The sequence below is a fragment of the Lepidochelys kempii genome, chromosome 10, assembly GCF_965140285.1.
Source record: "Lepidochelys kempii isolate rLepKem1 chromosome 10, rLepKem1.hap1, whole genome shotgun sequence".
Lineage (NCBI taxonomy): Eukaryota > Metazoa > Chordata > Testudines > Cheloniidae > Lepidochelys > Lepidochelys kempii.
Genome location: NC_136389.1, coordinates 8,003,614 through 8,027,227, shown reverse-complemented (window position 1 = coordinate 8,027,227; position 23,614 = coordinate 8,003,614). Strand labels below are relative to the sequence as shown.

The following is a 23,614-nucleotide window of genomic DNA, read 5'->3' as shown; positions in this document are numbered from 1 at the left end:
TGTGAGCCAATTCTGCACCTTATTTGTACCCACGTAAAATAGCAGAGTTGGATGGGTCTGATTCACCCCTGACGTAAACACCCTGGCTTCAGTGCAGGGGCGCGCAGAGATGAGAAAGTGGGTTTCCAGGGCAGTAACTGAGGGCACCTCCGGTTACAACCAATGAAAATTGCTGAACGTTGGATCATGTTCAAATAGAGCTTGCTGAGTCCTACCTCGGAATTGCCTGCTGCCTGCCTGCCCCTTCCATGGGAAATGGAGGTAAACACGGTTATCATAGGAGATCTCACTGTACCTCACTGGCTAATAAAAGTATTATGTGTACAGTTTCAAGCATGTGTGCCCAGGGTTGGCTGGGTCCCAGCCTTTCTTGTGAAGTGCTCTTATAAATTATGATGAAATACTGTGCCAGTCACTAGAATGCAGGTTATTTGCATATAACACAAGGACACAGAGAAGCCGGTAGAGTCCCTGGAAGAGAGAGAAAGCTCATTCCTGTCAAGAGCAGCAACAAATTCTGTTTTGAAATTGCTTTCCCTTTGCCAGCCAGAAGGAAAGTGTTTCTGCTAAGGGCAGGGACCCCCTGCTGGGACAGTCCAAATTACCAGCAGCTTGCTTATTATATGCCACTCTGCACCCCATTTAAAATAGCGCTACGCTCTTGTTTCTTTGGGAAGACGCAAAGGTGGCCTGGGATAAACCTTTCTTGTTTCAGTGAAACCGAACCCTAAAATACGCAATAGAAAATGAACGTGGGCAGTGCATTTCTGCCAGCCATTGTCTAAGATCAGTAAATTTGGCATCTATTTCACATGGAGAAATAATCCATCTAGTTTTCAATATACATTCCATGAACTGTGCATGTACTAGAGATGGAAGAATCAAGTGTAAGCTCAGAGAAATGTGCAATTGCAGGTGAAAGTCACCCCTTCAACTTAAAATCCAGTCAGGTTGGTTTGGGTTTTTTTAAGTGTACTAAAAGCTGTTTCAGAAGCACATTTTCCTTATCTTTAAATTAACGATATATTTCTGGCCTCGATTGCTGGGGTAGGGGGCAAGGGAAATAACAGGGGGAACTGACTAGTGAAACAAGGAGACTGGCTAAACACAAAAGGCCTAATTTTTCCAGAGGATCTGAGCAATTGAGATCAGTGGGAGTTGGTGGTATCCAGCAGCCCTGAGAAACCAGTCCTAACGTGTTTTCAAAATCACCAAGTAAGCAAACTAGAAAAAAATGAGAATTTATTCCTTCCCCGTTTTCTTTCAGTTCTGGCAGTCTTGGCTATTTGGAACAGTAGTTCTTTCAAATGCAAGTATGGGGCCTTTTTAAGTGGAATGTTTCCTTTAGGTGTGTTGCAAAGGGAAAAAGGTCTCTCTGATTTGAGTGCAGGTTACTATTGGTAAAAAGCCTTTTATGATAGAATTGCATGTGTGTTTCAAGTGCGAAAAAACAGGGCAGGAGATTGTTACTTCTATTACCGTAGTGCCTGGTCCTAGGAGCGATTTTAATTGATTATGAAGTTGTGTCACATCTCATTTTACCCACATTTCCTATGACAGATGTCCTACTAGTATTTATGATCACATGCACTTATAGGCTAGGAGCGAAAATATTTCACTTTTCCATCTGCCCTCTAGATGTCACCCTATGGTTCAATGCAAGGTACCGTAATTAGAAAAATGACAGGTTTCAGAGTAACAGCCGTGTTAGTCTGTATTCGCAAAAAGAAAAGGAGGACTTGTGGCACCTTAGAGACTAACCAATTTATGCTTTTATTTATTTATTTATTTGAGCAATTTATGCTCAAATAAATTGGTTAGTCTGTAAGGTGCCACAAGTCCTCCTTTTCTTTTTGTAATCAGAAAAAGTTTTAGCCCAATCAGTGCTCTGTTTTGGCAGCACAGTTCATGTGACCTCTCCTCCGAATTACTTTGTTGTGTTGAAATAAATCTTGTCATGCACTTCCAGTAATGGGAACCTTTGCACTGGGGATGAAGGGAAGTAAGTAGAGGGAAGGTTTTGATTGGAGGGGGCTATCATAAGTAAACACAGTTGCTCAGCTTCAATATAGATGTTCCATACCTCATAGGGGGAGGCTTTGCAAATGCTGAGAAACACCATGAGGAATCAAAGACAAACCTGGAACAGATTAATTTAAAAAAGGGTTTTATTTTTGTAGAAAAAAATAGTAAACTTAAAACATGGAGCGTAGAAAACACTTGCATATGATTTTGTTCATGTCCAGGACGCACACTACCCTACATAAAGTGCCTATTTAAAAAAAAACAAAAACAAAAAAAAAGCTTTTTTTTCCCTCCAAATCAGGCAAGACAAATGTAAACAAAAGTCAGGTTTTCACACACACCCATCTCTGCTTCTGTAAGAGAGGCCAGTGGAGGGGCCTGCCAGATGATTGCGACAGCGGGAAGTGTCCTCCTGCAGCTCTCCTGGCTCAGAGAAATGTACACACACAAAGCCCCTTTCCAGAGCTCAGTGTTGGCTGGTTTCTCAAGTCCAAACCATATCTTCCCACCCCAAGTCTCTTCTGTAAGGCAGTGCACTGGCCTATGCTGGCGAAGGTGGGGAGGTGCCTTAGAGTCAATGTCTTTCCACTACCAGGCTCCTCATCTGTGCTCACAAAGTCCTCAGTCTCTCATCATTGTGGGGGGGAGGGTGTCCCCAGCATCATCAGCAGCCCCCCATTGCACCCCAGAAGTGGGTGCAGAGGACAGCAGATGCAAATCATCCCCTTGGGCTGGGGGTGGGAGGTAACCTGCCCCCTGGGCAGATGCCACCCTGGCCAGGGCACATACCACCCCTGGGCGGCCAGAGTTTATTATGAAACAAGCTTCCCCCCCATGTATCTCCCTCCCTTTTTGGGGAGGGGAGGAGTGGGGCGGCAGGATGCTCCTAGCTGATCACACAGCGCTCCTTGTCCTTGGCTTGCCCGCCGCCGATGGCCTTCTCCCGGATGTACATGAGGTCACTGTGCACGCTGGGCCGGCGGGCAAAGGGGGCCACAATGCCATAGGCTTCCCTGCTGCTGCTGCCCTCGGCCCCTTCCTTCAGCAGCTTCTTGCCCTTGAGCGCCTTCTTGTGCAGCATGTCACAGTACTGCACCGAGATCTTGCGGTGCAGGTCCGGGCTCATCTCGCTGGGCAGCTTGGCCATGGCAAAGAGTGCTTGGAACATCTGGTCCAGGCTGCTGTTCTTCTTGGCGGAGATCTCGAAATAGGCACATTTCTGAGGGTCTGCCCCGACCAGCTGCTCGATCTCCCGGGGCGCTACCTCCCGGTAGAAGTCTCGATCCCCCTTGTTGCCACAGATGACCAGGGGCACCTCCATGTTCTCCTTGGTCTTGTTCTTCAGGCAAGACTTGGTCTCCAGGATCTGCTGCTTCAGCCGCTGCACCTCCTCAAAGGAGTCCCGGTTGTCCAAGCTGAACACCAAGATGAAGACATCTCCTGCAGGAGAGAGGGGGCAAAGAGAGGGGGCACGTTAGGACCTGGTCCTGGGTGGAGATAGCGCCCTGTCCCCAATCAGCTCACCCAACCTCAGCACTGCCCTAAGGGCTGACCATAAACTACCGCACCGCAGGATGGAATTGTGTGTTTGTTTCAGGGTTACGAGTTGCGGGGGGGTCTTCTTGAAAAACAAGACCACCAAAATATGCCTTCGGTAATTTATGGACAGCCCCTAATTAGCCCTGGCAGGAACCAGAAGCAGTGCTCTGCATTTCCCTATTTGCTCCCACCTTCGCCTGGTGTAGGGAGTTAGCAAACTTTATTTCCCTAGGCAGTTTGCTGAGCTTGCATGCAAATGCCAGCCTCTGTGGAGGGGCTTAGCTCGCTTGTGAGGGTGCAGCTGCGGAGAGAAGCAGCCAGCGAGCTCCAGGCTTTGCTGCGCTTTCAGATTTACATTGCAAGGTGTGCTGTGTGTGAGCGGCTCACACACCCCATCCAAGCCACCCCGGACAGTTGGGGGCATAGGTACTGGAAGTAGGGGGGCTGCCGCACTTCCTGGCTTGAAGTGGTTTCCATCCTGGACAGGGTTTACAGTTTGGTTCAATGGCTTTCAGCACCCCCACTAGACAAATTGTTCCAGCCCCCCTGCATGGGTGTTGGGTAAACACACCCGCCCGGCCCTTGCTTGGTTCACTTTCCTAGTGTAACCCACACACCTTCCAGGCGTGGTGTTGTGTCCCAACTAGTGACACCAAGACCACTTTGAGAGCCAGAGATTAATGAGTCTGCTCTACAGCCTTAGCTAACGGGCCGCTGGCTTTTGGCTCATGGGGTAGAGGCTCTTGCACTAAGCTCCAGCGGTGCCAGGTTCGATCCCGCCCGGCACCACGAGCGCCTTGGCACTCACAAAATCTTCCCTGAGGGAGCGGGAGACGTTGCAGGCAGAGAGCGGAGTGTCCCCTGGCACAAGGAGCATTCCCAGCTGGGACCCCCCCCCAGCAGCTCCCTTCCCTACCCAGAGGGACGCTGCAGCCTCCCCCCGGCCCCAGCCCTGGGAGGTGGGACCCGGCCCCCCGTACCTGTCAGGATGGAGAGGCGCCGCATGGCGGGGAAGGGGTGGTTGCCCGACGTGTCCAGGATGTCCAGCTGATAGACCTCGCCGCGGATGCTGTAGAACTTGCGGTGGAAGTCCTCGATGGTGGGCGTGTACTGCTCCTCGAAGCGGCCCGTCAGGAAGCGGGAGACGATGGCCGTCTTGCCCACCTTGGAGGAGCCCAGCACCACCATGCGGTAGCAGTTCTTGGCCGGGATGCTCAGCTCGGACTCGCTCTGGCACAGCTTCTTGATCATGGCGGCGGGTCTCATGGGAGCGGGCGGCGGGGATCTGGGGAACGGCTGGCCGCGGGACGCCCGCCTCCTCGAGCAGCCCGCGAGTCCGCTGTGAGCGGCCCCCGGACGCCGCTGGCTTTATACAGCGCCGGGCGCGCCCGCCCCTCGGCGGCGTCACAGACCGGGGAGGCGGCTTGCAGCTGGCTGGCCGGGGGCGCGGCTTGGCGCACGGCCGCCTGTCTCTGCCTGCGCTGGGGACCCGGGGGGACCACCATCCTGCCGCATTGCTGGAGCCCGGTCCCCGGGGCTGCAGAGCCCCCTCCCCCCCGGAGGAGACGGGGCGTCGTGCAATGGTCCTGGGCACTTTGCAATTAGCCCCCCCACCCCACCCCACCCCTCCCAGCTGGATTCGGTGCCACCCTCCTCTTGGCTACACGATCCCCGCCCCAGCTACGCCAGAAGCCATCCAGCTCCGGGCTGGTTTGTTTCAGCCCAGAGCGCTCCCGGGCAGGGAAGGGGGCTGCCTGCGGGAAGAAGGGGGGAGGGAGAAGCGGGAAGAATCGATGGATATTGTCGGTCAATTACATACAACGGTGCCTGGCCAGGCTTTGTGAGCACGGCAGCCCGGGGAACGGGGGGAAGATTTCCCGATCACAGTGGTTGAAAAGAGGCCGTCGATGGAGCGGGAGACGTTGACTTGTTGTTTACGCACACGCGGATCTAGGGTCTGATTCACCCCTTTGTCACTTACACTGAAGAGCGACTGATTTGGCCTCGTGTATTTCCCCCCACCCCTTTCTCTAGGTGCCAAAGTTAGCCTCCCACGCCCCACACACAGAGCCCGGCGGGCGCCCGGACGGGTCCTAGCTATTATGATGATTGCCATTTATTCCCCCCCCCTCCCCACCGCGATTTCCCCGTTTCAGTGTAGCCCCAAGTTGCTATCCAGGCTGTGGGGGGATGGGGGCTCGAGTTCCTTTGGTTTCCCGCTGTGGTTTCAGTTTCTGTGTAACCCCCCCCCGGGAATAAACAGTTTGCGGGTACCCCCCCCCGGGAATAAACAGTTTGCGGGTAAGAGGGCTCACAGAACCGGCTTTGCGGGTGCGCGCCCAGGACGCTTTCCAATCCTCCTGGTGCTGGCTGGTGGAAGCTCTGGCGGTGCCCTGTTGGAGTCCGGCTCTTCTTCTTGCCTGCTGCTTTTCGCAGCCCAAAAGCCCCCCTCCCCCCCCCTTGTCTTCGACAAGCATCAACAAACGAGAAGGGGCCACTCCGCTGGCGCATTAGGCCTCGTGGGCTGGTATTTATGGCCTGCTGCCGCAGGGCTGTTATTCTGACCATTAAAAAAAAATTTAAAATATGCTAAGACAACAATGATGCCTCGAAAAACAAACCCCTAAAAGAAGAGATTCCGAGATCAGAATGTGGCCAAACTGAGTGCCTTGTAATCCGGAGTGTCTCCGCTAGAGGACAGCAGAGGGTGCGGTTTGCTTGTCCCTTTTCCTGAGCGCTATGTTGGATTTTATTAAGGGTGCACAGGTCAAAAGGCACCTGAGAAAACAGCTGTGAGGTGAGCAGATGGATCCCCACAAACTCAGTCATCCACGCAGGTGACTGCAGACAATCCCTTGCATCAGTTGCCAAAAGACAGCGTTAGCAGGAAATGAAAAAGTGCTTGAAACAAAGTTTCCCTAGGCCAGGATGGAACCACAAGCCGCTCAAAAAGTGAGCCACATTAATTGCCAGGTGAGTTTATAATCTAAACAGACAAGACAGAGGAGAAAGAGATAGAACCTACTTGCTTGCTTAAGTACCCCATTGGTACCCCATGGGAATGTATGACCCTTGTTGAACTGGTGCCTTATGGGTGTTTTGCCGCTATGGTGCAGGCCAGGATCACCATAGCTGGGGCACGGAGATGAGCTGGCTTGGATTAAAATGCCATGTGGTTTTTATTGTAGAGCAGACCCTGTATTGGAAGGGTTTATTTTCAGATGTGGCTGGAGAGAAATCCTCCCCTCCCCCAAATATTTGGCCTTGTAAGATTTAAGATGATGGATGTTTCACAAGAACAGCTCATGAAAATCTGATGCCATTGAACCTAATCCACTTTGGCCGTAAATCTGGACTCTAGCCGAATCCTAATCCAGAAGCGAATGTAAACACTGGCCATCTCTACAGCTATAAAATGCAGCTGCCTCTGGGGTGGAATGCAGCAGCCATTTAAACAGCCCACAGAAACCCAGTTGTTGGGAAACATCATAGCCAGTTGAAGCTGCAAGGGGGATTTTAGGCAGAGCATATGATTCCCAAAATGGGAATGTTATTGCTCTATAAATGAGAGTGCGAGGTCAGGAGGTTTATTAGCCAGTCCTAAAGCACAAGTTGATCAATCCCCAGAATAACAAAGATCACTTAATAGAAGTGGTTGACTGAAAACAGCAAGGGAGTTAGGAAGTGCCTGTTCCTCACGGATAGACAAATCGAACATCTCCATCAGAATTTATTGCTAACCACACACTTAATAATCATGTCCAGAGGGAGTAAAAATAGCTTGTTCAAAGCCTCCTCTCAAGTTGGCTCTTCTCAGTATGTGGAAAATCCATTTGCTCCCTTTGTGAGGCTCCTTGGTGATAGGAAAGGCAGCGTGTTCTTCATCCAGAGGCAGCTCCATGCCATCAACACATGCTGAACAGCAAAACCAGGTGCACGGAAATCTGGACAATTCCAGCTAGGATCAGGAATGAGCTTGGGTTTTTCATTCGGATGCAAGCTGCAAGCAGGATGTGACCAAACTGGAGAGAGTCCAGAGGAGAGCAACAAAAACAATAAGAGGTTTAGACAACATGACCTACAAGGAAAGAATTGGGCGAGTTCAGTCTAGAGATGAGAAGGCTGATGATAACAGACTTCCAAGATGTAAAGGGTTTTTATAAAGAGGACGGTGATCAATTATTCTCTGTATTGGCTGAAGGTAGAGCAAGAAGTAATGGGCTTAATCTGCAGCAAGGGAGATTTAAGTGAGCTATTCGGAAAAACGTTCTAACGCTAAGGCTGGAACAGGTGACCCAGGGCGGTTGCGGAATCCACATCACTGGACGGTTTTAAGAACAGGTTAGACAAACACCTGTCAGGGATGGTCTCACTATATTTAAGCCATCTCAGTGCAGGGCGGGTGGACTAGATGACCTCTTGAGGCCCTCCATGAGTCTGCAGCTAGTTGAGATGCCCTGTCCTATGACTGAAATGACTGAGGACACTTAGGTAATGTCTGCTAACCATGCCCAGGTGGAACCATTCAGGGCCAGGGAGCTCTCAATGCAGGGCCATCTGACCCACTGGCCTTTCTAGTCAGACAAATCCCAACTGTGTTGTTTTTCAGGGTACAGTGCCAGGCTCAACTGTTTTCCGGCGACCCTGTTTTCCCATCCACGGTTGGCTGCACACACCCCAAGATGGTGGAGCAGCCATTCTCGCAGGACCCAAGGCAGCAGAAAGTGCAGGTGTAGAGATGATTTTGTGAGATTTCTACCCCGCGGAATCAAAAGTTGGTGGGAGTTCATGAAGCTTAAACAGTGTTCAAAGCAGAATTCGATCATGGGGGTTGGGGGTGGTAGCTGTGAGCTTGCTGAGTCCCTACAAACACACGTCAGATGAACATAGGGTGGTCAGACAGCAAGCATGTGACACAGCCATTGGGTTTAACAAGGTTCATGATTGTCTTTGGATCTAAGACACACAGCCCCTTGCTGGCAGACGGTAACACTGATCAGCATCTCATGGCTGTTATTACACCGCTATCCAGTTTGGCTCTGCTTGGGCTCATGCCGCACGGGGAGGATAGTATTGTGTCTTTTGCACATTTTACAGATGGGTGGATGGGGGAACAAATGGGCTTATGCAATTTGCCTAAGATCACACATGAGCATCAATGACAGGAGACAGACAGAACCCAGGAGTCCTGACTCCCAGTCCCTCTTTGGTCTAACCACTAGATCAAACTCCCCTCGAGCTGGGAACGGAATCCTGGCTCCCAGTCTGCTTGCTCTGACCATACCAGTCCATGGAACGTCCTCCCAGAGCTGGGAGCAGAACCCCGGAGTCCGGATTTCCAGTCCCTTGCTGTAGCCTCTAGAGACAACCCCAAACGGGAGGGACTTCATTCCTGATGTCTCCCCACTGGGGCTGTGCTGCTGACTCACCACGACTCTCTAAAAGGCGCTGCTTTCATCAGAGCATACAGTTACCAGGAGTGCATTGATTCTATTATCCCTCTTCACTTAGCTTAATAAAGAGCCCCACGTGCATTGTGTCATAGGGTTTTTTTCATCTCTCTTGATTAAGGGCCCTCTGTTATGCTCCGTCCAAAGCGCTGTAACAACATCTCGCCCTGCTGGAACAGAGGGGGCTTGGAAAGCAATTGGTAAATATTACACTGGGCTTTTTCTCGCCAATCTTTTGACGTCAGCGTGGAGCCAGTGATGAGCTATGGCCCCACAGAGTCCTCTTAACGGGAGAGCTCTCTCTTTCTTCCTTCTGCTCTTCTCCGCAAGGCCGTTGCTGCTGTCACTTGCGTTCCGGAAACTTTCCCAACTTTCTGCCCGTCTGTCCTTTCTCTGGGCCGGGGACGACGACAGGGCTGTGCGTCTCCTTGGCGGGGAGTGGGTGAATTGCTCAGGGCAGGGGCTGTCTTTTGGGTCTGCATTTGTGGAGCACCTAGCACAATGGGGGTCCGTGATTGAGGCCCCGCCCGCTATTGCAATATGAATACTAAATAATAATCATTAAAAACACAGTGGTGTTTCCCAGGAGCAGTAACTGGTCATCAAAAGCCAGCAGCAATGCATGGGGGGGGGCACGGGGAGGGAGGGGAGCATGTGGGGAGCATGATTTGTTGCTTGGCTTGTACTGCACAGGCTAACACGGAGTGAGCATGCTCAGTGCAATCTGCTGAAGCCGCTGCCCTCACTCTGCACCCCGCCCTGCACTGGCGGGCGCTATGGGTCATCTCTGTCAAAAGCTGGACACTGGAAGGGCTCTATAAATCCATGGGAGGGGTTGCTGTATATTTCATTCCCCTGTCCCCACCCATGCGCCTCCTCTTTCCCACAGGAAAAGTGCCCAAGTGGCACCACAGATAAATCCATTGGGGGAAAGCATCTGATTAAATCAAGATGCAACATCCACTGGTTCTATTAATTCCATATATTATTAGCCTGCCTCATTTTATTAAATCACCTCTAAGACTTTTCCACAGCTGTACATAGTTTGCAGCACATCATTTCTCCCAGCTGGAATGCAATACAGAACCCTAAGTAGTTCATTAGTGGATTGTGGGGGTTTTTGCCCGTTTCTCTGGCAATGATTGTCTGCATATCTCCGTTTTTTCCAGTACTTGGGATTTGGTACAGAACCACCTTGAAAGCCTGAGACATCTCTAAATTCCCTAATTTCTTGAGTCATCAAAGCAGGGAAATCACTAATTAATCATCTTGAAAACAGCTCTTGAGCCAATGCAAATTGAAGACAATGAGACTCTTTCAACGGGCTTTGGATCAGACCCATGGCATGACATTGTCTCCAGACATACTGCATTTATTCCCAAGATATTGTAATTTTGCTGGGCTTTTTGTTTGCGGAGGAGGGGGCAGGGCCACTGCAAATAAGAACAGAAAAGAGGTTGATTCTCCACTTTGGCACGTTCAAGACAAGGTGTCACAGGTTGGGCACTGGTTCTGACTGGCTGAGGGAGCAGTGCTGCTGATTCTCATGAGACATGGTCTATTTCTTACAGCTCCAGCCACTCAAGTCATGTGAAAATATGAGACTCTCAGCTTTCATTACAAAAAAAAAAAAGTTTCTATTCCTGATGGTTAGGGAGAAAATCTTAACAAGACCAGAGTTCAGCCTAAAGGGGCAAAAACCAGAAAGTAAATAAAGCAACCCGCATTTTTTAAAAAAAATCTCATGATTTTTGTAAGGCAATCTCTTGATTTTTGAATGCTTGGGGTTGGTAATACTGAGACAGTGGGTTCAAGGGTGGCACCTCTAACACAGAAGTGGCTGGGGTGGGGTTGAGCTAGTCTGAGTGGAACCCAGCTGTGAGGAACAGGATTTACAAGGTGGATGGGAGATGTGTAGATGCCGTTCACCCATGTGTGGCAAGTTCTATTTTGAGGGGTTAAGCATTGGCTCGGCTCTTCATTGGCAACTACTTGCAAAGCTGTTCCAGCTGCTGCTTAACATTCCAGCCACGTGTACTCAGACTGACTTCCTGACGTCTCCTCCAAACTCTTCCCTACTGCAATTCATGCCTCCCCCTCCAGGTTCCATGCAGTCTGGGTCCATTGTATTTCCTCCCAGCAAAGAATTAGCCTACTCCAGAAACTCAAACCCATCTTAGACCGCTCAGACATGGAAATGCTGTTTTCTTTCTAGGCCCTTCCTCTACTGACTGTGGGGCCCTTTGCTCTTTGGTGGGTCACAGTGAGGGATAGTCCCTTCTTTGATGCAAGGAGCTACATTATGATATAATCAAAGAGCCTTGAAGAACACAAGGCTAGGCAAGGAAGGCCTATGGCAGCCACAGTGGAAGTACTTTGGAAGATACCATGGGTGGAGAAGGATGCAAAATCACTCTGCAAAGAAGCTTCAGCGTGACATCAAAAGCAGAAGTGCACTGTCTTTACACTAGTACAGTCACAGTATTGTAAAGATAAAGTTGTCTGCTAGAAAGGTGGCTAGGAAGAGAGCATTGGACATGTAGCATCCCTTCCAATAGCCTTCCAAGGCAATTCATATCTTCTTCCACAAAACTCCCTTCCACCTCCGATAAGGTCCTGTTACATTTTGAATTCCCCATCACAATTTCATGGATAGGCCTCTTGCAAGCCGTGCATGTTGCCAGCAATCCACAGCTTGCACAAAGCGTCCGCATGTTCGGCAGCCGATGGAGGTCATCCCCTGCCTGATTGCACGTGGAGGCAAGACTTTGCACCTCATTTCCTCCTTTGGGCTGTTCTTCTAGCTGAGGGGTAGGCAAACTTTTTGGCCCGAGGGCCACATCGGCGTTGAGAAACTGTGTGGAGGGCCGGGTATGGAAGGCTGTGCCTCCCCAAACAGCCTGGCCCAAGTCCCCTATCTGCCCCCTCCCACTTCCCACTCCCTGACTGCCCCCCTCAAAACCCCCGACCCATCCAACCCCCCCTGCTCCTTGTCCCCTGACTGCCCCGTCCCCCAGGACCCCACCCCCTATCCAACCCCCCCGCTCCCTGTCCCCTGACTGCCCCGACCCCTATCCACACTCCCACCCCCCCAGACAGGGCCCCCGGGACTCCCACGCCTATCCAACGCCCCCTGTTCCCTGTCCCCTGACTGCCCCCCTAGAACCTCTGCCCCATCCAACTGCCCCCTCCTCTCTGCCCCCCGGGATCCCCTGCCCCTTATCCAACCGCCCGCCCCCTTACCATGCTGCTCAGAGCAGCCGGAGCTTGCAGCCCCGCCGCCTGGCCGGAGCCAGCAATGCCACCCGCGCTGCCCGGCAGGAGAGGCGGGCCAGAGTGCTGGCAGCGCACTGAGGCTGCGGGGGAGGGCCCCGACCGGGAGCTCAGGGGCCGGGCAGGATGGGCCCGCGGGCCGTAGTTTGCCCACCTCTGCTCTACCCATTGCCTAGGGTGACCAGAGGTCCCAATATTAGGGGCTTTGTCCTATATGTGCAACTATCCCACCCCCGGAAAAAAAAGTGTCCCAATTTTTCACACTTGCTATCTGGTCACGCTACCCCGTGGCCGGGTGGGATACTGCAGAGGCTGGGAGTTGTGACGGAGCCAGGGAGATGGGGCGAGATCTACCTCTTCTTGCTGTGTAAGTCTTAACAAAAATTGACCTCTACCAGCAGCAGCAGAGTTTGCTGGATTTTTCTGGTGAATTTGCCCCCAAATAATTGTTTGGGGGCAGTGAAACTATTCTTGAATTTGGGTTAAATGTTGCCAATAGTTTTAGCCATAACTCCCCCCCTCCAAAACAAAAACAAAAAACCTGGAAAAATGAACCTGGAAACATTGAAATCTCTCATTCAGACATTTTCAAACCAAAACGCTTCATGATTTCACTTAGCAAATGTTGATTCGAATCGACGTTTGAAACCTTTTGTTTGACCCAAATGAAATTTTTTTTTTCCATTTTGTTTTGGCAGGAAAAAATGTCAGTTTTGGCTCGAAACGAAGCGATTTTCTTTTTCCCGTTTGGCCCCCAAATGGAAAAATCAATTATTTCCTCACTCTAATCATCAGTCCTCCAGAAACACTGGCAAGTAGGAGGAGCCCTCCTGGGTGCTTAGCACTTGGGTGTAATGGCCTTCGTGTAAGGCGGTGGATTTTTCCTTTGGCCCAGTCATCTTCTTAGCTGGGAAGGGACAGCTGATAATCGTCTGGCATCCTCCTCCCCAGCCCCCGTTTATCAGCGCTGCCTCCCTACCGTGTGTATTGGGAGGAAACACGCGGCCCACATGTCCTGGGTGTTGAGCCTCTGTTGACTGAAGAGTTTTTCAGGAGTGCGGGCGAGATTGGCACAAATGAGATGCACGCAGTGTGACTCACCACTGTTGGTTTGCAAGTGGTGGCCCTTGGAGGAGGCTGGGATATTGAAGGGACACCGGGTAGTACAGTGTGGGGCAGCAGCTGGTTCCGTAACAGACTGAACATTAAAGCTCTTTGATGCTGGAATATAAGAACGGCCACACTGGGTCAGCCCAGTGGTCCATCTAGCCCAGCATCCTGTCTCTGACAGTGGCCACTCCCAGCACTTCAGGGGGAGTGTGCAGAACATGGCAGTTCTGGAGAGATCCACTCCTGTCTTCCCCTCTCGGCAGTCAGAGATTCAGAGTCCCCCCGAGCATGGGGGTGCATCGTTTGACCATCTTGGCAATAGCTATTGATGGACCTTTGCCATGAACGTATCTCATTCTCTGACTGCCCCAGGCCTTCTCGGAACTGGGCTCCCAAAGGGTGCAAGGCCAGCTGCTGGGAGCTCTAGCATAGACAAGGCTCAGATGCACTTAGTACTTTCCCCAGTATGTTACCGTGCACTAGGAATCTGCTCGTGCACGGCATTGTCACTCACGGCCCTGTCCCATGAAATTGAAGGTACAGAGGCCAGCTGGTGCAGGAGAGCTCACCAACATGGGCCACAGGCTGGTATTAAAGTCATAGAGAAGCAACAACACAGCTGTTTGAATGGCACATGGATAGCAGATGCAATGTACCTTAATTTGTTCTGTCTCCCATACCCAGAGGCTTTATACCTACCTGGTTATAAGCTGTGTACTGAGTGAAACCAGTTCACATGAGCCTCATCTAGTTAGACTGCTGGGACAGTGGTTATGAAGGACCGATTGTTTAGAAATAGCATTCGCTATTGTGCTGCAGTGATTAGAAGAATGGCTCAGTGTCCGTCTGCCAGCGGGGAGGGAGGCATTAACATGTACCAGAGCTGTACCCGGAAACGTACCTTCTGTTTGCTTTGAAAGCATGGCAGCCTACCTGGGATTAGGGAGAAAATGTCACCTGTAACCAGAGACACCCTAAGCAAAGCACAGCCCTCCCTGAAATATAGGACATGGAGAGCAGGGAGCCAGCTGCCAAGTCACTGCAGGATTCAAGCAGGTTCCTGCGGAAATATCAGCTGCTACCAATAGAACATCTCGGAAACAAAGCCCTTCAAAGGGCAGATGTAGCATACTAGGGAGCATCAACCGGGCCACTACAAGACAGGCCAGGCTCTTGGAAGACTATATTACAGACTTAGACATGTCACTTGTCTGCCCCACGTCCTTCGCTTCGGCCCCGACTGCCTAGAGATAGCTGAGGAGGTAACGTTTGGAGCAAAGACAGAACGCAAGGCAGGGTTGTGGGGTGGAGCAGGGCACTTCCCATTCAAGTACTGACCTAGCCTGTCCCTACTTAGCTTGGCTGGTGAGATCAAAGCAAATGGGGCTGTGGATTTGGTTACTCAAACGGAACTTTCCGCTCAAGCTGGGGTGATTCTGGGATTTATCAGGTGCCTTCCAGGCAACCAGCTGATTCTCTGGAGGGTACAGAGAACAAGAACAGGGGATATGAGGGGAACAATCTGGTCCTTCCCACTCTTGGGCTGCCATCAGACTGAGTCCGCCGTGCCCCACCGAGACCATCCAATTGTGATAGGGTAATAGGGCACGTCGCACATCCGTGGGTTGGCCTGGACTGGACTGGGTGACTGGCCGCATTTTCTTCACCCGGCTGAGCTTCTCACAGGGGGGCGTCACCTTGTAATAACACAGCTGGTACTAATGACCCCTTTGCTCCAATGCAAAGCCGATGGAACTGTACCACGGAGGGAAGGCAGAGGGTCAGTTTTCTTTCTGAAAATGTCCTCTTTTCGTAGGTCCCTTATGACATCAAGGTAGGTTGGCGTGACGGCCCTTAGACTTCCACGAGCCCAACGCCTGTGCTGGCTAGTGAGGAGTAATTCAAGTACGCCTGTACAATTCTTGCAGTCTGTGGAGTGGCCTGGCAGACACCTTGGCATAATGGGATTATCGTGTCGTGGGGAGAATTCCCTCCAAAGCAGCTGAGGTTCCCAACTTTTGCTGTTTACTTACAGTCACAAAACAATATCGCTGCCTGTAGTTAACTGCGTCTCAGTGTTGCTACCAACCCTCTGACCCCCGTGAAATTCATCGGCAAGAGGCAAACATCCAGGCAGCTGATGTTGTGCCAATGAATGCTACATTGAAGATGAATTTCCTTCCTCTCCCAGATATTCCCTCCCTGATTTACACCAGTGCCTGTTCTTGACAGGGGACTCAGGGAATTAAAGGGAAGCGAAATGGCTGGAGCTAAGCCTGTCATGTCGATTCTTTCCCTGATAATGTACTGGCTGCGCTCGGCTGAGTGGGATGGCTGAAGAGGGTCTCAGGCAGAGATCCTTAGTGGCCTCTAATATTTAGCACAGAACAGTGCGTAGAGCTGACGTATCTGCAGCCTCTGCGCTTGGGACACTTCGAACAGCAGGGACTTTCTGAAAGTCTCTTGCTGAGTGTGGCAGGTCACTCCGGCGCATGGCGCTGCAACCAGGAACCACCTGTGCTGGCAGTCCTGTGACCCGGGACCCACCCGTAACTCACAGCTGGCGGCATGGCTGCAACAAACCGCTCAGCAGCGCTACCCTGGCGGCTTGGAACTTCACGCCACAATCAAGGTGGAATTCAGATCCTCATGCTCCAGAAGCACTGGCCAAAGCAGAATCTGCAGTAACTTGTGAGCAATATAAGGCTGATGATGCATGACTGAGCAGTTCTTATGCCAGCCAGCAGAGAAAAGGAACAGACACGCACACTTGACTGTTTCATTACTGATTATACCAGTGGTTCTCTACCCACAGGCCACTTGCCAATCAGCACACAGCTGCAGCCCATGTAACATCCTCAGGGCCATACAGGCAGTATATATATTGTCAGATTTCAGAGTAGCAGCCGTGTTAGTCTGCATTCGCAAAAAGAAAAGGAGGACTTGTGGCACCTTAGAGACTAACACATTTATTTATATCGTGTGGCTGCAGCCCATATGACACATAGAGAGCTGCATACGCGGCCCACAATGGTAAACAGGTTGAGAAGCACTGGATTATACCCTAGGTGAAATCCCATCACTGCCCAGCAATTTGCTGCTGTCCGTTTAGTTTCTTAATAGGGATTCAAATATGAACCCATTGTGCTAATCAGCCTACGACAACCACAGCACCTGTGTACAACAGGAAAATGGTCTCCAGGAATCCATGGTCTGTAGTTATTGCTCTTTTTCAATAATTTTCCCAGGCTGGTATATTAGTTCTTATGAGAAGATTTAATGGACTGGGAAGAACGGATGGAAATCAAGGAACAGGGCATAGCATGGCAAGCCTGATTGGAATCAGATGTGGGAGTGATAGTTTCCTATAGATCAGGAAGACTATGAAAATGGTGTTCTCTGGCATTGATTAGGAGGTGCTGGTTAACCCAGGGTTTTAATTAGGAGGTTCTGAAAGTTCCCACAAGCAAACAAGCCTGAGATTCCTGGCCACAAAGCACTTCCGGTGCAACACTTTAAAAGGTGGCAGAAAGACACATAATGTGGCCAGGTGTGTTTTCACAAGAGCCTCTTTCCTTTATCCACATTTCTTTATTGGTGTTTGTGTAAGAAATTTCCCCTGTAGTTGTGATCTGGGGCCCAGGAAAAGGTTTATGTACACAGGAGCTTAAGTGGCACTGGCCTGGTTAGGAGATCAATAGTCAGCCAATGGAAGTTGCATTGACAATGGAATGGTCAGTGAGGGGTCCAAAACAAAACTGCAGATCCAGGATCTGGATCTCTCCATAATGAGCAGAACCAGAATCCCAGATCCCTGCACTCTGGGACTCGCAGATTCAAAAACTGGATCTCAGTCTGAACCTCCCCGGATTTCCTGGGCGGCAAACTCAGATCCGAGCTCGGCTCAGGACCCAGGGTTTTGGTTTGGGCCCATCTCTGATAAGGACTTTACCTTGTGTTTCCTTAGTTGAGTGCACTGTCACTCCCTGCCCTGTTTGTGGGTAGAACTGTTCAGAACTGATCCCTCCTGGCACAGAGAACACTCCAATGCTTTTGCCTACACAGGAGGATTCCTCCTCTCTTAATAAAGCTGTTACGGCTGCATCCCCCTGAGCTTGGAAGCAGCATGATCTAGTGGACTGAAACACGGGTCACTCTCAGGGACTCCTCATTGCTCATCTGCCACGGACTCACTGTCTGACCATTGGCAAGATCGGTCCCTTTGTTGTGCCTCAGTTTCCCCAAGATTCAGAACCACAACCTGACTTCTAGGGGAGCTATAAGGATGAATTCGCTAATGTTGGTGCAGAGTCTTGGAGCTGAAATGCAGTCGAGCTGGGCAAACAGCGGGAAGCATTCATTTCCCTCTGGCCTCTCAAATACTATTACTGTACAGCAGCACTCGATGCGCTGCAGAGTAAATGCTAGTTCTTTTTAAACCATTTTCCACTCGTGCCAGCTCAGATGAGAAGATCAGGGTTTATTTACCTGGCAGCCCATGTTTATTCTTCAAAGGGCTGCACTGGCTAACAGTGTTTGTTTAAAGTGGTGAATGCCTGATAGCCCTTCCTCCCAGTGCCATCGGTCTACGAAATGCAGCTTGCGGGTCCAAAGCAAACATTAGCAACTGATCACACGTGCCCCAGAGCTGTTAGGAAGGGCTTGGGGGTTTGTCTTTGGTTTTCAGAACAACATGCAGTGCCCTGCTTGGGCCACAGTCACCTGATGCGAAAGAACTGTAGGTTAGTGTCTCAGCAGAGGCCAGGTGCCTCCAGTCCCTGAACAGTCACTCTGTAACATAGCTGGGCCCGTTCAATCCTCCTGAACTCTGGGGACATTCGGTCCAGGAATGAAATGTCGTGGCTCACCTCTCCTCTCCTGCTGTTTCTTGTAGGGGAGAGACAGAAGACTCAACCTCACTAACTCTAATGGGGAGGCTTGCGTTGAGGCTGCTGGATACAACCCAACCCTGGGTGTTCTCCAAGACTTACTAAACAAATATCTCCCGTGCAGTTTAAGGTCAACCACACAGCATCCCCTAAGTCCTGGCCTTTGAGGTCATGGAAGGGACGGGAGCCCACATGCCACTTATCTTTGAGTGGTATGATCAGCTGCTTTGGTTGCTCAAATCAAAACAAAGTGGAAGTTCCCACCATGGGATCAAAGACTTGGGAAGACGTGTCTTATTGTGTGAGTAGCCAGACTGGGACTTTCAGTCACCCAGGAGCAATTCAATACTATTTCATTCTCTCAGACATGCTGTATTACCCCAAAGCACCAAGTCTATTAGGTCATCTAGTCCATCCCCAAGTTATTGAAAGATTGTTCCCTTCCAGTTTTGTTTTCTAGCACTTTATCCAATCTAGTTCTAAGTAGGTTTCCGTGCTGATGGAGGAAATAACTACTGGCTCCTACTGGGTGGTTTTAATAGTGAGAACTAGGCTGCCAGACACAGAGATGACATCAAACCAGTAATTTCAATTCAGAAACACTGTGCTAGGTCATCAGAGAGGAGTTAAATCTTTCCTTCGAAATGGCGAGGGTAGTCTCATAATCCTTCCCTGAAAGTCAAACATTGTCCACAAATTCTAAATGGAGCCTTTGTTTTTTGTTTTTCCACTGTGGCCTTCGTAGTAAAGAATATTCCGCCCAAGTCACACCTGAGTTTACCATGCTGGTACCCATGGAATCTAAGCAATAACCTGCCTGGAAAAAAAGACAAACCTTGGATCCCAATCAGAATTTTGTTATAACACAACCTTAAGCCTCCTTTTCTTTTTTAAAGGAGTAAAGCCAATGGCTATGAATTACCCATGGACTTTTGCAAAACCCAGATTCACAGCAGGCAAAACTAGTTCCAAATATACAGCAGAGTATATTAGTAAATGCCAACTGCCATTAGAAGAGGTAGTAAAAAACAGGATATGTTTAGCATAAACCAGACAAATCTTATGTCCCTGTTTTTGGACAAAATTGGTGCATGACTGATATGTAAAAATGGGGAATCATCAAAGTAACTTGAATTTGATTTAAAACGGGCTACCTGAAGGGTGGAAGTTGTTTTGCAAAACCTCAAACAGGGCTGGTTCTGACTGAGGTCCAACCCCCCCCCAACTTTTAGAATATTCTGATTTTAAATCATAATCAGATCTGTTTGTATTTTCAAGCAAAACTAAAGTGAGAATGGCTATGGCTTTGCACTGTAGTTAAGAACCTTTTCCTTGGGGGGGGGGGGTAATGGTCAGAGTGGGGGAGGGCAGGGTGGTGTACACTAGTCACACTCTGCCCACAAACCCATGATCCTCCCACGAGCCTAGAGTAGCTGAATATTTCTCTTAAAGTGGTCAGTAAAAAAGAAAAAATGAAAAGGTAAGGTGACATGTTAGGTTTCAGAGTCAACACCCCCAAAGACACAAATAGAGCAGCTCAGCTCTCTCAGAACTAGTGTTTCAGACAGTTCATTGGCAGATTCAGGAAGACAGCAGGGCAATAGGTGATATTAGCATAGTAGCCTTTGCAACCAGTAGGATTTGTAACTAATTTAAGGGGCAAAAAGGAGAGAAGTAAGCTTAGATTCTGCTGAAACTGATGGGAGAATCGGGTCCTTTGTAGCTAGCATCAGCGTACTTTCCCCATCTGACTGCTGCATGGGGGTGACACCACAAATGGCTAAAGCAACGAAAGAAAAAAAAAATACAGAGAAGGATGGTAAGGACTCCAGACAGGATTTGTAGGTGAAAAAACAAAATGTCTACCATATATTTAAAGGTCAAGAAGGGAAGTACTGGATAATTGGTGTAAGACATCAGGTATAGCCGGGTATGGGAAAGATCATGGCAAGAAGCTGAACGTTAAATGTAATAACAGCCACGGTGGAGAGTGGCAGGAGCAGTGCATTTACACGTTGGGTGAGGTATGGGGTTGGGTTGTTTGGTTTTTTTTAGTGGTGGGATGAGGTGAGGGCTTGAAGATCTTAGTCGTGCAAAGCAATCTGAGCAAGCAGGGGCCTGATTCTCCCCACACTGACTCTGGTGTGAGCTCAGAGTCATGCCACTGAAGCCAATGGAGTTACACGGCTCCTACGATATCAGACTTAGCCTTTGGGCTGTCCAACTGGGAAAGAAGTTTCACAGATTAGTGCAAAGACTCCAATTTTAACTGACCCAATGGTAGCACTGGTCTCAAGCTGTAAGATTTGGCTCTGGGTCTTGAATAGGCCAGAAGATCAGAGCTGTCAGGTATCATTAGCATCCCTGTAAATGAGTAACCAGAAGCTGACTAATTATGCACACAGTCCAGGGGCCCTTCTCCTTCAGGACCTTTTCCCACCCAGACCCAGCATCCCAGCTATGTCCCTGAGCCAGCCCTACAAGTATTCCCAGCAAGACAGGAGCAACCGTCCCCTCAGCTGCTCTGGGGAAGCTCCAGGCTCTTTATCCTGATGGGGGTTGCTCAGCCACCCCCGCCCCTTCGGCACAAGCCCCAGATCATGGGAAGGGGTCCACAATCCACAGGGCTCCGTCTCCACCTCTCAGGCACTGGCTGCTCCCTTCCCCCATTTGCCATTATGCACCCAGGCGGGGCAATCCCTTTGCTCTGCCGAGTGTCAGGCAAAGCCCTCCACAGTGTGCGGACACAGGGCCCCTGCTCTGCTCCTTGGGCTCTAAGCTGACCAGCACGGCTCTTTCTTTTCCTCTCTCTCTCTCTCTCTCTCTCTCTCACCCACCCCCAAACTGTCCCTCTTCACAGAGTTCCCTGTTCTTATATGTAACAAACTAGGCCTCATTTTCCCACCTAGTCCCTCCTTTGCTTGCATATCTCTATGGAGTTAAACACAGAGCAGGGCCAAGCCTCCTCTCTTTATAGCCAGCAGGTGTGCAGCACACAGTCAAGGGGCAGGGCAGTTAATTAAGGGAAGGCTGGAGGGATTGGCTCAGTGAGAGGGATAGCCTCTCCTCAGAGCAATGGACTGCACCTGCCTGCAGCACAGGTGGGGTCTATCAGCTCAGCCCCACAGTGACAGGTGGAGAGTTAATCAAGGCCAGCCTCGCTGCTGATTGCTCTTGTACCTATCACACTGCCAGATGCCTCACAAGAGTTAGCAAGACTAAAATGCAGCTTGGGGCAATGGCCCAGTTCCACTTCCTTCCCCCAAAACAGCAATGAGCCCAGCGCACTGCTCTTTGGCTTTCCTTGAGGGCCACTCCCGAGCATTCCTCTTCTGCCTCTCTATAAATCCATGGTACACCCACATCTTGAGTGCTGCGTGCAGATCTGGTCACTCCTTCTCAAAAAAGAGATATTGGCATTGGAAAAGGGCAACAAAAATTATTAGGGGTGTGGAGCGGCTTCTGTATGAGGAGAGATTAATAAGACTGTGACTTTTCAGCTTGGAAAAGAGATGACTAAGTGGTGGGATATGATAGAGGTCTATAAAATCATGACTGGAGAAAGTAAATAAGGAAGTGTTATTTACTCCTTCTCATAACACAAGAACTAGGAGTCACTCAATTAAATTAATAGGCAGCAGGTTTAAAACAAAAGAAAGGTTTTTTTTTTCCACAACACATAGTCAACCTGTGGAACTCCTTGCCAGAGGATGTTGTGAAGACCAAGACTATAACAGGGTTCAAAAAGTAACCAGAGAAGTTCCTGGAGGATAGGTCATAGAATCATAAAATAGAATCATAGAATATCAGGGTTGGAAGGGACCTCAGGAGGTCATCTAGTCCAACCCCCTGCTCAAAGCAGGACCAATCCCCAACTAAATCATCCCAGCCAGGGCTCTGTCAAGCCTGACCTTAAAAATATCTAAGGAAGGAGATTCCACCACCTCCCTAGGTAACACATTCCAGTGTTTCACCACCCTCCTAGTGAAAATTTTTTCCCTAATATCCAACCTAAACCTCCCCCACTGCAACTTGAGACCATTACTCTTTGTTCTGTCATCTGCTACCACTGAGAACAATCTAGATCCATCCTCTTCGGAACCCCCTTTCAGGTAGTTGAAAGCAGCTATCAAATCCCCCCTCATTCTTCTCTTCCACAGACTAAACAATCCCAGTTCCCTCAGCCTCTCCTCATAAGTCATGTGTTCCAGTCCCTAATCATTTTTGTTGCCCTCCGCTGGACTCTTTCCAATTTTTCCACATCCTTCTTGTAGTGTGGGGACCAAAACTGGACACAGTACTCTAGATGAGGCCTCACCAATGTCGAATAGAGGGGAATGATCACGTCCCTCGATCTGCTGGCAATGCCCCTACTTATACATCCCAAAATGCCATTGGCCTTCTTGGCAACAAGGGCACACTGCTGACTCATATCGAGCTTCTCGTCCACGGTAACCCCTAGGTCCTTTTCTGCAGAACTGCTGCTGAGCCATTCGGTCCCTAGTCTGTAGCGGTGCATGGGATTCTTCCGTCCTAAGTGCAAGACTCTGCTATTAGCCAGGATGGGCAGGGATGCAAAACCATGCTCTGAAGCGTCCTTAGCCTCTGCTTGCCCCCCCGCTCTTTGTTTTCATCTAAAGAAAACTCTGAATTATGATTGCTTAAGACTAAGCTCCAGTGGTTTCATCCAGAGCTTACCCCTGTTCTCCCCAGAGTCTCTCCACTGACTGCTGCAGGGGGCTGTGGAAGGGATTTTTCTGTATTGAGATGATGCCCTGAGGCCCAAATCAGGCTCAGGGGTCCCACTGTGTGGCATGCGGCACAAAAACACAAGCAAGGGCTGCTCCTGCCCCAGTGATTGTACCAGCTCAGGAGGAGATTGTGCAACCCTGTCTCCCAATGGTGAGCACTGACACGACTGGCCTCACTGACGTGACCAGGGCGATCAGGGTATTTCTACACAGCAACTAGACACCTGTGGCTGGCCCGTGGCAGCCGACTAGGGCACACGGGGTTTGGGCTGTGGGGCTGTTTCATTGCCCTGTAGACTTCCGGGCACCCTGGGAGATGGGAGGGTCCCAGAGCTTGGACGCTAGCTCGAGGCCCAAAATCTACACAGGAATAAAACCAGCCCCAAAGCCCGAGTCAGCTGGCCCAGGCCAGCCACAGATGTCTGAGTGCCGATCGGCAAGAATAAGGGTTACATGATCTAACCCAGTGATCCCCAACCTTTCTGTGGGAATAGCACATTCCTATTCCCAACAGACTGTGGCGGGCGCCAAACGCCCCGTCGCCGAAATGCCGCCGAGAAGCGGCAGCGGAAAGAAG

The 23,614-nt window shown here is 50.2% G+C and overlaps 1 protein-coding gene across 2 annotated transcripts; it reads right to left on the bottom strand.

Moving 5' to 3' along the window:
* Positions 1-2,150: 2,150 nt before the first annotated feature.
* On the bottom strand, positions 2,151-4,919 carry RASD1 (ras related dexamethasone induced 1). 2 transcript variants are annotated; one of them, XM_073361848.2, is made up of 2 exons: positions 4,545-4,918; positions 2,151-3,465 (listed from the first exon to the last, which is right to left on the bottom strand). In XM_073361848.2, the coding sequence occupies exons 1-2, from the start codon at positions 4,828-4,830 to the stop codon at positions 2,912-2,914; spliced, it is 840 nt and encodes a 279-aa protein (XP_073217949.1). In that variant the 5' UTR covers positions 4,831-4,918; the 3' UTR covers positions 2,151-2,911. The 2 variants fall into 2 exon arrangements, with proteins under 2 accessions (XP_073217949.1, XP_073217950.1); XM_073361849.2 differs by having other exon boundaries at positions 3,023-3,391; positions 4,545-4,919.
* Positions 4,920-23,614: the final 18,695 nt, after the last annotated feature.